Source organism: Dipodomys ordii, unplaced genomic scaffold, assembly GCF_000151885.1.
Source record: "Dipodomys ordii isolate 6190 unplaced genomic scaffold, Dord_2.0 Scaffold2, whole genome shotgun sequence".
NCBI lineage: Eukaryota > Metazoa > Chordata > Mammalia > Rodentia > Heteromyidae > Dipodomys > Dipodomys ordii.
In genome coordinates, this window is record NW_012267218.1 from 22,652,835 (window position 1) to 22,665,290 (window position 12,456).

The 12,456-nt window shown below is 37.9% G+C and overlaps 1 protein-coding gene across 1 annotated transcript in view; it reads left to right on the forward strand.

Annotated features, from left to right (window-relative positions):
• Nek9 (NIMA-related kinase 9) overlaps positions 1 to 12,456 on the forward strand; it is a 44,279-nt gene that overhangs the window by 444 nt on the left and 31,379 nt on the right. The window contains exons 2-6 of the mRNA XM_013016403.1: positions 2,614 to 2,855; positions 5,606 to 5,661; positions 6,173 to 6,243; positions 9,263 to 9,368; positions 11,040 to 11,171. Coding sequence (XP_012871857.1) covers positions 2,614 to 2,855; positions 5,606 to 5,661; positions 6,173 to 6,243; positions 9,263 to 9,368; positions 11,040 to 11,171 — 607 coding nt within the window. The remainder of the gene's footprint in view (positions 1 to 2,613; positions 2,856 to 5,605; positions 5,662 to 6,172; positions 6,244 to 9,262; positions 9,369 to 11,039; positions 11,172 to 12,456) is intronic.

The following is a 12,456-nucleotide window of genomic DNA, read 5'->3' on the forward strand; positions in this document are numbered from 1 at the left end:
CAGCCCGCGTCTTGAGCCTCCTCTCTTAGCGTTTAGATGCCCGCGGAGCTTATGTCTCAGGATCTTCCACACTCGTTTTGCACTGGCTAGATCACCGATTTCACTCGCTACTGTTCATTTTTGTCTAAAGGGGGTCGCTGAGCAAATCACTGAAGCGTCTCAGACTTAAAGTCTTCCCCATTTGTAAAATGAACTTAGTGATAACTTTTTTAAATGGTCATTTGAAAAAAAATACTCTTTTGAGAAGCAAACGAAGGCGCTTTGCAAACTGTAAAAGTGTAATAAGAACGAAAGATATTGCTAAACTTTCCTTCCTCTCTGGTTCTCGATGGGTAGGTAGGTTTGGGGAAGAGGAGCATAGCATCAAAAAATAGCCACATCCGCAGCACCTCTGCTAGTTTTGTTACTATTTTTAAGTTCTGAAGTGATCGATCTCTCGTTCCTTGAAAATTACTGGGAAGATTGCCCTGTGTTAATTTCTTCATCAGCATTTACCCTGTAATTTTTAAGCCTGGGAAATGCTGTGTTTATTGAGCTATTAGTTCTTAACTGTTATAGGAGCAATGACTTCTATGAGAACCCAGCCTAAGCAAAATGATCTTCCTCCCTCACCTTCATCCACATACGTATTTATGCACGTGCTTTAGAGGCTTCCATGGACCACTGATTCCCAAATTAAGAACGTGTGCTGATTTAAAACCCTGCAGTGCCATAAGTTGGATTTGATCACTAAAGTCTGAAAACCATAGCTTTAGGGTGGACATTTATTGAAAACTTGATGAGGTGGCTGAAGGTGATTCATACATCCCTGATCCAGCTGTAGTACAAGTGTCTGTTCCAAGCTAACATGTGTTCTTTGGTTTGATTTTCTGTGCTGGGGAAGAACTTAAGGCCTTGTGAATGCTAGGGAAATGCTCAACTATTGACATACACCCCCCAGGCAGCATATAAGACTGAAAGATGGATGTGCCCGAGTTGTAAGGGAGTGTCTTTAAATGTTCTTTTTTATTCTGTTACGCATTGATAGATACAGTATTTGATTTTCAGTCAGCTCTTTAGAATTTGTACTCAGTATAAGATGAGCATTGATGTTCATATTTTACAGAGAAGCTCAGAGTATTTAAGCAACTTACCTGCTTAAAGTTTAGAAGTAAATCTTAGACTAGAGGTAGTTTCACATCTTTTTTTCACATCCTATTCCATTATAATCATGTTGAACTTGGTTATTAGTTTTGAGTTAAATTTGATTATACTTTCTCAAAATTGTAGCATTATATTGCCAAGTATATGTATTAGATCTATGAATTAACAAAAACTTTTTGGAGGGGGCTGTCTTGATGTTTTAACTTGCTTGGCATGTGTTCTACTACTTAAACCATACCGTAAGTCTTACCAGGGTGTAATTATAAGCAACCCTTTTCCTCAAGGTTCAATCTCAGTGAGATGTTAGACATATAACAAATAGCACTACAGACATTAATGTGAACAAATGAGCAAGAACTGACAGATAGCATTTCAGTATTTGCTGAAAATTAAGGAAATTGTTTCATTAAATAAATGTATGATTAAAAAAAAGGTTCAAAGTTTCCAGCCAGGCACAGTGCCTCATGCCTGTAATCCTAGCTACTCAGGAGGCTGAGATCTGAGGACGGAGGTTCAAAGCCAGCCTGGGCAGAAAAGTCCCCATGAGACTTATCTCCAGTTACCCACTCAAAAACCAGAAATGGGCCTGTGGCACAAAGTGGTAGAGCACTAGCCTTGAGCAAAAGTGCTCAGGGACAGCACCCAGAGCTTGAGTTCAAATACCAAGCCCTTTAGCTAAAAAAAAAACAAACAAACAAAACTCAAATTATTTAATGGCCTGACGGAGGCATTCAAAAAGAGTATTATATAGGTGGGAATGCTGATGAGCTGGGAAGCAGTACCAGGGAAGAATTAGAGGATCAGAAAAGGGAATAGACCTGAGCTACAGGTAAGTTTTCATAGGGGAAAATGTGTTTTGTGAAAGACTATAAGGATGCAAACTGGGATATGACTTACTCTTACCAGAAATGGTATATGAAAATAACTAGTGAGGGCTAAAAATCAAACAGATTTAGCACTTCCATTTTACAGTATTCTGTACTGAGCTCTCCTTCCCCAATATTCTAGCCCTACCTACTGCAATTTCCAACATGGCTACCTGTTTTATAGCCTACTCTTTAGTAGGATTTTTGAAATCTCCCCCCCTAAATTTTTTTCCTGGTAATGATGCAGGTTAACTAATCTTAATTAAATCTAAATGGCGCTTGACCTCAGGATTTGGATACTGTCCCTGAGCCCTTTTTGCTCAAGGCTAGCACTCTTACCACTTTGAGCCACAGCACCACTTAATATCATGAATTTTCCTGCCCAGGCTGACTTAGAACCCCCAATCCTAAGATCTAAGCCTCCTGAGTAGCTACAATTACAGGTGTGAGCCACTGGCATCGAATTTTAACTGTAATCTTAATGCTTTGTTTTCTCCTACAGTAAGTTAATAGTGCTCAATTATATGTAAAACTCCTAAAGACTGTATAAAGGAAAAGGTAAAAAATCAATCTTTGCCTATCTAGGAAGTTTTCTTTCTAAGCTTACAGGTCCAGGTATGGATTCTCTTCCTGCCAAGCAAGAGGATTACACCATTACTGTGTTGCAGGATGACTCACTGGTTGTGTGGAAGGAAGTTGATTTGACCCGACTCTCTGAGAAGGAACGTCGTGATGCCTTGAATGAGATTGTTATTCTGGCACTGCTGCAGCATGACAACATTATTGCCTACTACAATCACTTCATGGACAATACCACCCTGCTGATTGAGCTTGAATATTGTAATGGTAAGGTAGAATTTAATGGGACTTCCTCCACAAGTTATTTTTCCTGCCCATGCTTAACTTGAGGGGAAGAGTACAATAAAGCAAATGCCATGACAAAACTTTAAATGGATTTCTCAAGTTAAAGACAGATGGTTGAGGCCTTGGAAAGTTATGAAGAGGTGCTGTACAAATAAGGGGATGGATTCTTATAATCCTAGTTCAATATTCAAATTAGTTTTTCATTTGAACTTATATTTATTTTTAATGGCTTTTCATCTTGAAATGACATCAGTTGCAAATTATAGGTATGGTATGGTTTCAATACTACACAGTATGATATTTAATGAAGTGATATTTACTTATTTTAACTTTAGCTAAAGCTGCCCTATTGAGAAATGGTCCTAGGTCATAACTGAATAAATATGATTGTAAAGCACAACCTTATTTTTCTAGTCTCTGTTTCTCTGTACTTTTTTCCCCTCTAGTCCTGGGGCTTGAACTCAGGGTCTGGGCACTATCCCTGAGCTTCTTTTGCTCAAGGCTAGCACACTACCACTTGAGCCACAGCACCACTTCCAGCCTTTTCTGTTTATGTGGTACTGAGGAATTGAATCCAGGGCTTCAGGCTTCATGCATGCTAGGAAGCACTTTACCACTAAGCCACATTCCCAGCCTGCTTAGTTTATTTATCTTAAAATGAATTTATTGATTACAATACTACTTTCTAGGCTTAGTGTAAATGTGTAAAACTTTAGTATGTAGCAAGTGATTCATACCTATTGTACTGTTACCCTTTTCTGAGCAGTATGTGCATCACTTACAGCTTTACTGTCTAGACTTTTGTGGTTCAGGATTGTTTCTGGTTCTAACTTATTACATAAGATTGTGTTACTTTTTTTTTTTTTGTGCCAGTCCTGAGGCTTGAACTCAGGGCCTGGGTTCTGTCCCTGAGATTTATTTATTTATTTATTTATTTAGGTTAAGGCTAATGCTGTACTACTTAAGCCATAGCTCCAATTCCAGCTATTTTTGGTAATTAATTGGAAATAAGAGTCTCGAGCTTTCTTGGTGCTACTGGCTTTGAAGCATGATCTACAGATCTCAGCTTCCTGAGTAGCTAGGATTACAGGTATTACCTGATACAACTTTTTTTGTTTGTTTTTGGCAGTCCTGCAGCTTGAACTCAGGGCCTGAGCACTGTCTCTGAGCTTCTTTGGCTCACTCTACCACTTGAGCCACAACTTGGTACTGAAGAATCAAACCCAGGTCTTCATGCATGCTAAGCAAGCACTCTTACCACTAAGCCACATTCCCAGCCTGACACAACTTTTTGAAATAACAATAGCTTTAAGTAGTTAACTTTCTTTGTAGTTAGGAAGTTCTAGGACAAATGATAGTTGTTAAAACTCTGAGTTACTAAATTAGAGTATAAGAGAAGTTGTAGAGCTTTAGCCCAGAGTAAAATATAAATTGTAGCCTTGGGTAGGAAATAAAATGAATCATGATAATTTGTAGTCTCTATTACTTGATAAAGGAAAGAGAAGTAAATTCTCATTTAACCCACAGGGGGGAAAATAGTAAATGGAGTAATGATTAGAAAATCCAGGAGTATCCCCTAAAACTTGAAGAAACCTTCTCAGTTAGAACTGGAAATAAATACCCAGTATATATGAAACATTCATCACAGATGTAACCCCAACAACTTGGAGAATTACTATAGAACTATTGCAGATTTCTTGAAATGAAGTTCAACCAAAGAAATTAATTGCACTCATGCCTATAATCCTAGCTACTCAGGAGGCTGAGATCTGAGGATTGAGGTTCAAAGCCAGCCTGGACAGGAAAGTCCATGAGACTCTTATCTCGAATTAACTATCAGAAAACCAGAAGTGGCACTGTGTCGTGGCTCAGAGTGATAGAGTGCTCGCCTTGAGCTGAAGAGTTGAGGGACAGTGCCCAGACACAGAGTTCAAGCCCCACAACCGACTAAATAAGTAAAAATAAAAGATAAGAGTAAAGACCAGTTGTGTAGTATTTCAATTAGTGAAATAGTTTCACAGTCAGATAATTTCTTTCTCTCTCTCTTTGTTGATCGTGGGGCTTGAACTTTGGGCCTGGGCACTGTCCCTCAGCTCTTCAGTTCAAGGCGAGCACTCTACCACTTGAGCCACAGCACCACTTCCAGTTTCTGGTAGTTAATTGGAGATTAGAGTCTCATGGACTTTCCTGCCCAGGCTGGCTTTGAACCTCAATCCTCAGATCTCAGCCTCCTGAGTAGCTAGGATTACAGGCATTAGTCACTGGCACCTACTTTCTTATCTTTTCTTAAATGTCATACATAGGCATAGGTGATGGTACCCCTGTAATCTCAGCTACTCAGGAGGCAGAGACAGGAAGATCAAAAGTTGAGGCCAGCCCAAGAGAAATAAAAACCAAAGGGTTGGGTACGCAGCTCAGGTGATTGCCTAGCAAGTATGCAGCTCTGGGTTCTGTCTCTAGTACTACTAAGTTAATTGTTAGTTAAAATGTCATACTTCTCATTTTTTTAACTGATCCTTTTCTGTTAGGGAAAGGTGTTTCTGAACCACATTTCTGACACAGAAATAAGAATAGTTTCATACTCAGGTAAAAAACCAAGAGGGAAGAAGTCATTTCCTTTGGAAAGGAAGCAGAATCCTTCATGTCAGTTGTTAAAACCTTGTAAGATAAAGGATCCAAGCTTTGATTTATGAGGCATTCAAACTTGGTTTTTTTTGTTTGTTTAATTGTAGGAGGAAACCTGTATGACAAAATCCTCCGTCAGAAGGACAAATTATTTGATGAAGAGGTAATTTATGTGTCTATGAAGGGAAGCTAAAGTTATAATGTTTAATTTCTGAATTCTGGTTCTGTAATTACTCTTCCAACAATGAAGAGTATCTTTTTCCTTTTGTTCAGACTCCTTCCAGGCTCTGATATTCATGAGAAAGAAAACCTAACAAGGAAGCTGTCTATAGCTCCTTTCTAAATGTTTTACCTCCACATCATGATTCACTGGGCTTTCTTTCCTGGTTTTATTACTGCATACTGGTATGCCCAGTTTTCTATGCCTTTGCATTTTTCCTGGGTTTCTTTCCTCGAGTCTGCTTATTACCATACTATATTTTGTAACTATATCCGAATTATATTATGACCTGTTTTTTCTTCTTTCCCCTACCAGTTTTCTTTGCCTCCTCAACCTACAAGCAAGCAATGTCAAGTCATGTTGATTTATAACCTCTAGTTGCAGCTTCCTTTGCTTGGTATGTTTATTTTAATGGAGTCTTTGTTTCCAATCCAAATATATTTTATGTTTGCAGATGGTGGTGTGGTACCTTTTTCAGATTGTTTCAGCAGTGAGCTGTATTCACAAAGCAGGAATCCTTCATAGGTAATAAATTAAAAAAATTATGGGGTGGATTCTTTCCTACTAATCTAATCCTTACTTAGAGTTTCTCCTATTAGCATTTTTTTTTCTTGTCAGTTGTGGAGCTTGAACTCAGGGCCTGGGACACTGTCCCTGAGCTCTTTTGGTAGCAGTCTATCACTCTGAGCCACAATGCCACTTCCGGTTTTCTGGTAGTTACTTGGAAGTAAGAGTCTCACAGACTTTTCCTGCTGGGTGAGCTTTGAACGATGATCCTTAGATCTCAGCCTCCTGAGTAGCTAGGATTACAAGCATGCACCACCAGCACCATCCATTTTTATGTTCTTGATTTAAGGAGTCAAGGGTTTCCCCCCCCCCACTTTTATAAAGGATGGGAAAGAGTGAGTATTGAAGGATGTTAGCTTCACTTTCTGAAGTTCAGTCATCTTTGTGATCTACAAAGTCTCCTCAGTAACTAAGTGCCACTGATTATTTCTTTTAAATGTATCCTAGAGTTTACTTATTCAATTTATCAATAAAGCCTAGAAAGTGCTATAAAAAGTCATATTGGTTAGAATGTGTAGCAAGTATGAGCAATAATAATTGGCAGTTATTTTTAATTCTATGCTGAACCTAGCTGTATAGCTTTACACTTTCATTTACTAATATAAATTCAATTTTATTTTCCCACTTAAAAGACAAGGGACTGGAAAGTAGCTCAGTGATAAAGTACTTGCCAGCAAGTACAGTGTCCTGGGTTTAATCCCCAGTACCAATAAAGAAAAAGATAGGGGGGGGAAAAGTTTAACTGTAGAAGGAAAGGGAATGCTGAGAGAATTCATGTTTTCATATACTCTTTAAAAAGATTTATAGCCCAGTATTGGTGGCTCACACCTGTAATCCTTGCTACTTAGGAGGCTGAGATCTGAGGATTGCAGTTCAAAGCCAGCCCAGGCAGAAAATTCCATTGAGACTCTTACCTCCAATAAACTACCCAAAAAGCCAGAAGAGGAGCTGTGGCTCAAGCCCCAAGACTGGCAAACAAAAAGAAAAAAGAAGAAAATGTTTGACATAAGGAAATAATTCACCTTTTTTTTTCAATGTTAAAATTAAGTTTTATACACACACACACACACATATTTTTTTTAGGGGGGGCAGGGTTTGGTTGTGGTACTTGAACTCTGGGCCTGAGTATTGTCCCTCGGCTCTTTTGCTCAAGGCTAGTGCTCTACCACTTTGAGCCACAGTGCCATTTCCAGTTTTCTGCTTGTTAATTGGAGATAAGAGTCTCAGGAACTTTTCTGCCTGGGCTGTCTTTGAACTGAGATCCTGATATCTCACCTTCTTGAGTAGCAAGGATTACAGGCATGAGCCACCAGTGCCTGGCAAGTTATATAAATTGAAATAAAAGTCTGCTTATGTTGTACAATAAACTGTATAGTTTTACTAATTCTTTTTTCCTTTGGTCAGTCCTAGGGCTTGAGCTCTGGTCCTAGGTGCAATCCCTGAGCTCTTCAGCTCAAGGTGAGTGCTCTACTTGAGCCACAGTGCCACTTTTGGTTTTCTGGTGCTTAATTGGGGATAAGAGTCTCACAGACTTTCCTGCCTGGGCTGGCTTTGAACCTCAATCCTCACATCTTAGCCTCCTGAGTAGCTAGGATTACAGGCGTGAGTCACCGGTGCAGGCTACTAAATCTTTATTTGATGAAAATTCAGAGGGGAAACGAAGTTTTCACTCGCTTCTAACTGTAGATAAGAATCATTATAAGAACATTTCTGCATCATTAAACCCTTCTTAAGTGAGTCATAAGAACATTTCTACATCATTAAACCCTTAAGTGAGTCATTGACCATTGCCAGCAATTAATTATACCAGAGTTTCTTTTTATTGGTTTGTCCATTTAGTTAACACATTTATTGAAAGCTATTGAATGTCTACTATTGCACACTGTTACTTTCTTATTAAAAATAAAAAAAATTCTGGCTTAGTCACATCTAGAGTGTGATCTAGATACAGATTATTTTATTTTACTTTATCTTATTTTATATATAGCAATTCACCTTTAAAAGATTAACCACTGACTTTCTTTAGGTAATCTAAAACAATCTAGTTATGTTATTGTTGACATAGGAAACCTCTTTTCCTGCTTTAGCAGATTATTTGAAAGGCAGGTATTAAATCGCCTTGACATCAAATTTCAGGGAATCATAAGGCACATTCACGGAATCACCAGGCACCATAGCTCACATCTATCATCTTAGTTATTTAGGAGGCTGAGATCTGAGCATTGCAGTTCAAAGGCAGAAAAGTCTGTGAGACACTTTTATCTCCAATAAACTACTCAGAAAAAGCCAGAAGTGGTGCTGTGGCTCTAGTGGTAGAATGGTATCCTTAAGCACAAAGAGGCTCAGGCTCTTCAAGCCACCCAACCAACAGACAAAAAAATAAATAATTTTTTTTTTTCAGGGAATAAGTATAGTTGCATAGGCAAAGTATCTTACAGATTATGATTGGCTGGGGCACTGTCTCATCTGTTTAATTGTTTACTAGCAGCTTACGTGGTATGGGTGATAATCTTTTACTATCAAGCCCTAGAGAATAATATTCTCTGCCTTTACTCCCAAAATTCTCTCTTTAAAATGTTGTTAAAATGTGTGTGAAGCCAGGAGCTGGTGTCTCATACCTATAATCCTAGCTACTCAGGAGGCTGAGAGCTAAGGATCACGGTTCAAAGCCAGCCCAGGCAGGAAAGTCCATGAGACACTTATCTCCAATAAACTACCAGAAAACCAGAAGTGGCGCTGTGGCTCAAGTGGTAGAGTGCCTGCCTTGAGCTGAATTGCTGAGGAACAGCACCCAAGCCCAGAGTTCAAGCCCCATGATCGACAAAAAAAAAAAAAAAAAGGTGTGTGAAAGTGGGACATTTAGGACCCTGTAACAAAAACAGCAGAAGAAATACTCATTTTTATTCTGTACTAATTCTGACTGGGTAGGGGATGAGAATTGTTATAGGGACTTAATATGCAGTATCTTTTTTTTCAGAGATATAAAGACCTTAAATATTTTTCTGACTAAGGCAAACCTGATAAAACTTGGAGATTATGGCCTAGCAAAGAAACTTAATTCTGAGTATTCCATGGCTGAGACGGTAAGTATAGATTCCTTTTTCTCACTTAACACTAAGATATAACTATGCACTATAAATCTTGCTCAGTTTTCCAGTATTCTTGCACGTTATCCACACTACTAATGCAAGCTTTCAGATGTCTTGTCCTGGGGCTACTTGTAGTCATTTTTTATGAGATGTTCTTTGTAGACTCATTTTCCATATCACAGCTTTCACCTCATAGCTTTTTCTAACACTCATTAGACAATTTTCTAGAAGAAACAAAATGCTGTACTTTTTTTTTCTAGCTTATCTTCAGTATATTTCATTTTATTTCCTATTTAATGTTTGAAGCTATGGTGAGATGTTTCTTTGTGTTTCTTTTGAGTGTTGCTTCTGGCTCGGAAAGAAGCACTACATTGCAAGTTGAGGCTAATGCCAGAAAACAATCTGTTCTGTCATACACAGGTTATATTGGAGAGCTAGCTCTCTTCTTACCTGATTTGGAGAAAGATCATTGGTTAAAAAGCAGACTTAAAATGATCTTAAGATAGTGATATTATCTTTTGACAATTATAAAACCCGATTGTTACTCTTCTGGTTTTACAGTACTCTGTCCTTAAAAGAACTTGAATATGTAAGTTAATAAAGTTAACTTCATCTTTGATAATGTCAAGATAGTCTGCAAGCAATTTGGAAATTCAGTGTTTAGAGTCTCTGTTTCAGGACCTCAGTTATATGTTGTTGGCCAAATTAAGCTTCTAGGGAAGCAATTGTGTCCTTACGTGGAATTTTTTTTCTTACTAAGAACAATCTGATAAAACCCAAGAGTTGACTTCTTTTCAGCTAGTTAGATGCAATGGAAGAATTACATGAAAAAATACAAATGCTATGTAAGCTATTTGGAAATTTGTTTGCTGATTAAAGATGTCTGTCAGTTTTGTTAGAATTGCTGGGGCATACATTGTCTCTTAACTTTTGGAGTATTTATATAGATTTTTATTTCCAGACCCTTTTTTTTTTTGGTCCGGTCGTGGGGCCTGAACTCTGGGCCTGGGCGCTGTCCCTCAGCTCTTCAGCTCAAGGCTAGCGCTCTACCACTTGAGCCACAGTGCCACTTCCGGCTTTTTTCTTTTTGCTTATGTGGTGCTGAGGAATCCAACCCAGGGCCTCAGGCATGGAAGGCAAGCACTCTACCACTGAGCCACCTTCCCAGTCCCATTTCCAGACCCTTTTATTGTTTATCGTTTGTGTTTTTTGAGACAGGTGTGGTATGTAACACAAGCTAGCCTTGAACTCAAGGTTCTCTTGCTTCATCCTCCCAAGTCTGACTAGGATTACATTATAAGCATGTACCACCATATCTAGCTTCCAAGTCTATTTTTAAAGTAAAATCCAAAGAAGTTCAGTATGTTAGTACCACAAATGTCAAGTGAGCCATTGAGAAAGTTCCATTTACATCCCAGTTAGGACTTTTAACCCCTTTATTCAATTGCTATTTCCCTACTGCCATTGTTTGACTATTCCCCCTTGATGAGCTTTCAGCATGACTCTGTCTTTATGAAATCTTTAGTAGACTTTATTGCTTAAAGCCTATGTTAATGAGTGTTTTATGGTTATTATTCCTAATTCTTGGAAATTTTAATTTAGTTGTTGAACTATTAATTTAGTTACCTCAGAAGAGAAGTTATCTTTGTTTTCTTTATTGTTTAGCTTGTAGGAACACCATATTACATGTCTCCAGAGCTCTGCCAAGGAGTAAAATACAACTTCAAATCTGATATCTGGGCAGTAGGCTGTGTCATTTTTGAACTACTTACACTAAAGAGAACTTTTGATGCTACAGTAAGTTGGTGAATTATCCCCATATTGTGAATGGTACATATTGGTTAAGTAATCATGTATCTTTGAACTTCTTGCTTTTTTTTTTTTTTTTTGCTGGTGTGAAGGCTTTGGGCTCACTCAGCTTGCTAGCTCACAGTTGGCTCTATCACTTGAGCCACACTTTTAGTTCATGCACAAGCTTCTGAATTCTTACACATATATTACCTGTAGTCAAAAATAACCTATCGGAAGTGGCGCTATAGCTCAAGTGGTAGCTCGCCTTGAGCTGAAGAGCTGAGGGACAGCGCCCAGGCCCAGAGGTCAAGCCCCACTACCGACCAAAAAAAAAAAAAAGAAGAAAAAAAATAACCTATCGTCAGGCACTGAATTTGTAGTATATTAAATGTAATAGGCTATATTTATCTCCAGTTTGAATTTCTCATTGAATGATCATCTAACAGTTTGGGTACTACACTTAAATTTGACTATAATTTTAAAACTGACTTTAGTGTCATCCATATTGTAGTTTAAAAAAAGTGATTTCTTGAGCTTCATATCATAATTTTTTTAAAAAGCTAAGGTGAATTATCTAAAACCTCAGTGTTTTAATCATTTTTTATGAAAAAATCACTCTCATTAAAAACTCATAAGTTTATGGACAACATGTCCCTTTAGGCGTTTCTTTCTTTCTACTTTTTTTAACTAAAAAACATGAGGCACATCTTGTTACAATGCAGGTTGTTTTTTAGCAAGTCAGAGTGGGGAAGAGAGTATATTCTGCATTTCGAGCAAACTCCCAGACAGAAGTTTATTTTGGTGTACTTACCCATATAGTTCTCCTAAATAATACAGTGAAAGAAAAATAACTTTTGGAGTCAGGTAGACTTTGATTGGAATGATGACTTCACTTTTTTTCTATGTAATTTTGGGCAAATAACTTTATATCTCTAAGTTGTGTTTTTCTTTTGTACAAATTGAGAATGATAGCAACTTTATTGTGATATAAGAGGTTTTATTGGATTTAAGAGGTTCATATATGTAATATGCCTATCTAGTTTATAGTGATCTTTCATCAAAGTGGTGATGGTGGTGGTAATGTATAATTATCACCTTATGACATGCTTTGTCCTTTATTTATTGTTTTGCCTGTTAGTCATTATTGGGATGTATACATTAGTAGGCAAATTAATTGACAAGGGAGTTAAGGCTAAGAAACATGGCTAATCGTGCTGTCCTGTTTCCTGAGATTCAGTCCATGCGTCAAACTATAATCAGAGCAATATGCTATGGGCTACACAATAATAGC